The sequence below is a fragment of the Entamoeba dispar genome, genomic scaffold (genome assembly GCF_000209125.1).
Source record: "Entamoeba dispar SAW760 scf_1105229457553 genomic scaffold, whole genome shotgun sequence".
Taxonomy (NCBI): Eukaryota; Evosea; order Mastigamoebida; family Endamoebidae; genus Entamoeba; species Entamoeba dispar.
This window is the reverse complement of record NW_001852800.1, coordinates 1-2,415: the sequence shown is the minus strand read 5'-3', so window position 1 is coordinate 2,415 and position 2,415 is coordinate 1. Positions and strand designations below refer to the sequence as shown.

The 2,415-nt window shown below is 25.8% G+C and overlaps 1 protein-coding gene across 1 annotated transcript, besides 8 other annotated features; it reads right to left on the bottom strand.

Moving 5' to 3' along the window:
* Positions 1 to 412: 412 nt before the first annotated feature.
* Positions 413 to 748, bottom strand: EDI_015020 (uncharacterized protein; the record flags this gene model as incomplete). Its single annotated transcript, XM_001733540.1, has 1 exon — positions 413 to 748. One exon carries the CDS (start codon positions 746 to 748, stop codon positions 413 to 415), a length of 336 nt encoding a protein of 111 aa, XP_001733592.1.
* Positions 515 to 536: a microsatellite.
* Positions 723 to 895: a microsatellite.
* Positions 833 to 985: a microsatellite.
* Positions 986 to 1,002: 17 nt separating this feature from the next.
* Positions 1,003 to 1,047: a microsatellite.
* Positions 1,048 to 1,654: 607 nt separating this feature from the next.
* Positions 1,655 to 1,676: a microsatellite.
* Positions 1,677 to 1,862: 186 nt separating this feature from the next.
* Positions 1,863 to 2,035: a microsatellite.
* Positions 1,973 to 2,125: a microsatellite.
* A 17-nt stretch (positions 2,126 to 2,142) lies between these two features.
* Positions 2,143 to 2,187: a microsatellite.
* The last annotated feature ends 228 nt before the right edge of the window (positions 2,188 to 2,415 follow it).

Here is a 2,415-nt window from a genome sequence, read left to right as displayed (position 1 = left end):
AGAAGTGATTTCGAGTCAACGCCTTAGACCACTCGGCCACATTGTCATTAACCTTTAAATATAGAAAGGAAAGTGGTATAAAAGTCTAATAGATTATAGAAAGTGGTATAAAAATCTAATAGATTATAGAAAGTAGTATATAAGTCTAATAGATTATAGAAAGTAGTATAAGAAAGTAAGAAAATATAGGAAGGTAGTATAAGACTCTAATAGAATATAGAAAGTGGTATAAGACTCTAATAGAAACATACTAGATGATACAAAAATATAGAATATAGACAAGTATAAATATATAGAGAATAAAGATAAAGAGTAAGTGTGGTAGGATATGAACATAATAACATATCTAGTATAAGTAGTATACATAAAATAGATAAGTAGAGGAAAAGTATAAAGGATATAGTTATAGTAGTTATAGAATAAAACATATAGAAAAGATATAAAGTATAAAGTATAAGGTATAAGATATAAGATATAAGGTATAAAGTATAAGGTATAAAGTATAAGTTATAAGAGTATAGTATAGTATAGTATAGGTGGAAGTATAGTAGGAATATACTATTAAAAGATGCAAGAGGTGGGGTTTGAACCCACGCCTCCGAAGAGATCCGTACCTGAGACGGACGCCTTGGACCACTCGGCCACTCTTGCTATTACCTTGAAGGAAATAGAAAGTAGAAAAACAAGAATAGTAATAAACATGATAGAATAGTAATAAACATGATAGAATAGTAAGGTGAATAGTCATATAGAATAATAAATAGATAGAATAGGAAGTAGTTTTGTCATATAGAATAATAAATAGATAGAATAGTAAGGTGAATAGTCATATAGAATAAACATATAAAAAGAATAAAAATAAATAATATATGATAGAAATGGGTAGATATATAGAATAGGAAGTATAAAAATTAGAAGGATGTATAAGTATATAATATATAATATAGAATAGTCATAAAAATAGACTAAGTGTAAGAATAAAAATTATAGATATAGAGATTGATATAAATATAAATATAAATATAAATATATATATATATATATATAACACATAAAATTTAAGATATAAATATATGATAGTGTAAGATAATGATATAAAAGTACGACAATGGCAGGATTTGAACCTACGCCTCCATAGGAGAAGTGATTTCGAGTCACACGCCTTAGACCACTCGGCCACATTGTCATTAACCTTTAAATATAGAAAGGAAAGTGGTATAAAAGTCTAATAGATTATAGAAAGTGGTATAAAAATCTAATAGATTATAGAAAGTAGTATATAAGTCTAATAGATTATAGAAAGTAGTATAAGAAAGTAAGAAAATATAGGAAGGTAGTATAAGACTCTAATAGAATATAGAAAGTGGTATAAGACTCTAATAGAAACATACTAGATGATACAAAAATATAGAATATAGACAAGTATAAATATATAGAGAATAAGATAAAAGAGTAAGTGTGGTAGGATATGAACATAATAACATATCTAGTATAAGTAGTATACATAAAATAGATAAGTAGAGGAAAAGTATAAAGGATATAGTTATAGTAGTTATAGAATAAAACATATAGAAAAGATATAAAGTATAAAGTATAAGGTATAAGATATAAGATATAAGGTATAAAGTATAAGGTATAAAGTATAAGTTATAAGAGTATAGTATAGTATAGTATAGGTGGAAGTATAGTAGGAATATACTATTAAAAGATGCAAGAGGTGGGGTTTGAACCCACGCCTCCGAAGAGATCCGTACCTGAAACGGACGCCTTGGACCACTCGGCCACTCTTGCTATTACCTTGAAGGAAATAGAAAGTAGAAAAACAAGAATAGTAATAAACATGATAGAATAGTAATAAACATGATAGAATAGTAAGGTGAATAGTCATATAGAATAATAAATAGATAGAATAGGAAGTAGTTTTGTCATATAGAATAATAAATAGATAGAATAGTAAGGTGAATAGTCATATAGAATAAACATATAAAAAGAATAAAAATAAATAATATATGATAGAAATGGGTAGATATATAGAATAGGAAGTATAAAAATTAGAAGGATGTATAAGTATATAATATATAATATAGAATAGTCATAAAAATAGACTAAGTGTAAGAATAAAAATTATAGATATAGAGATTGATATAAATATAAATATAAATATAAATATATATATATATATATATAACACATAAAATTTAAGATATAAATATATGATAGTGTAAGATAATGATATAAAAGTACGACAATGGCAGGATTTGAACCTACGCCTCCATAGGAGAAGTGATTTCGAGTCACACGCCTTAGACCACTCGGCCACATTGTCATTAACCTTTAAATATAGAAAGGAAAGTGGTATAAAAGTCTAATAGATTATAGAAAGTGGTATAAAAATCTAATAGATTATAGAAAGTA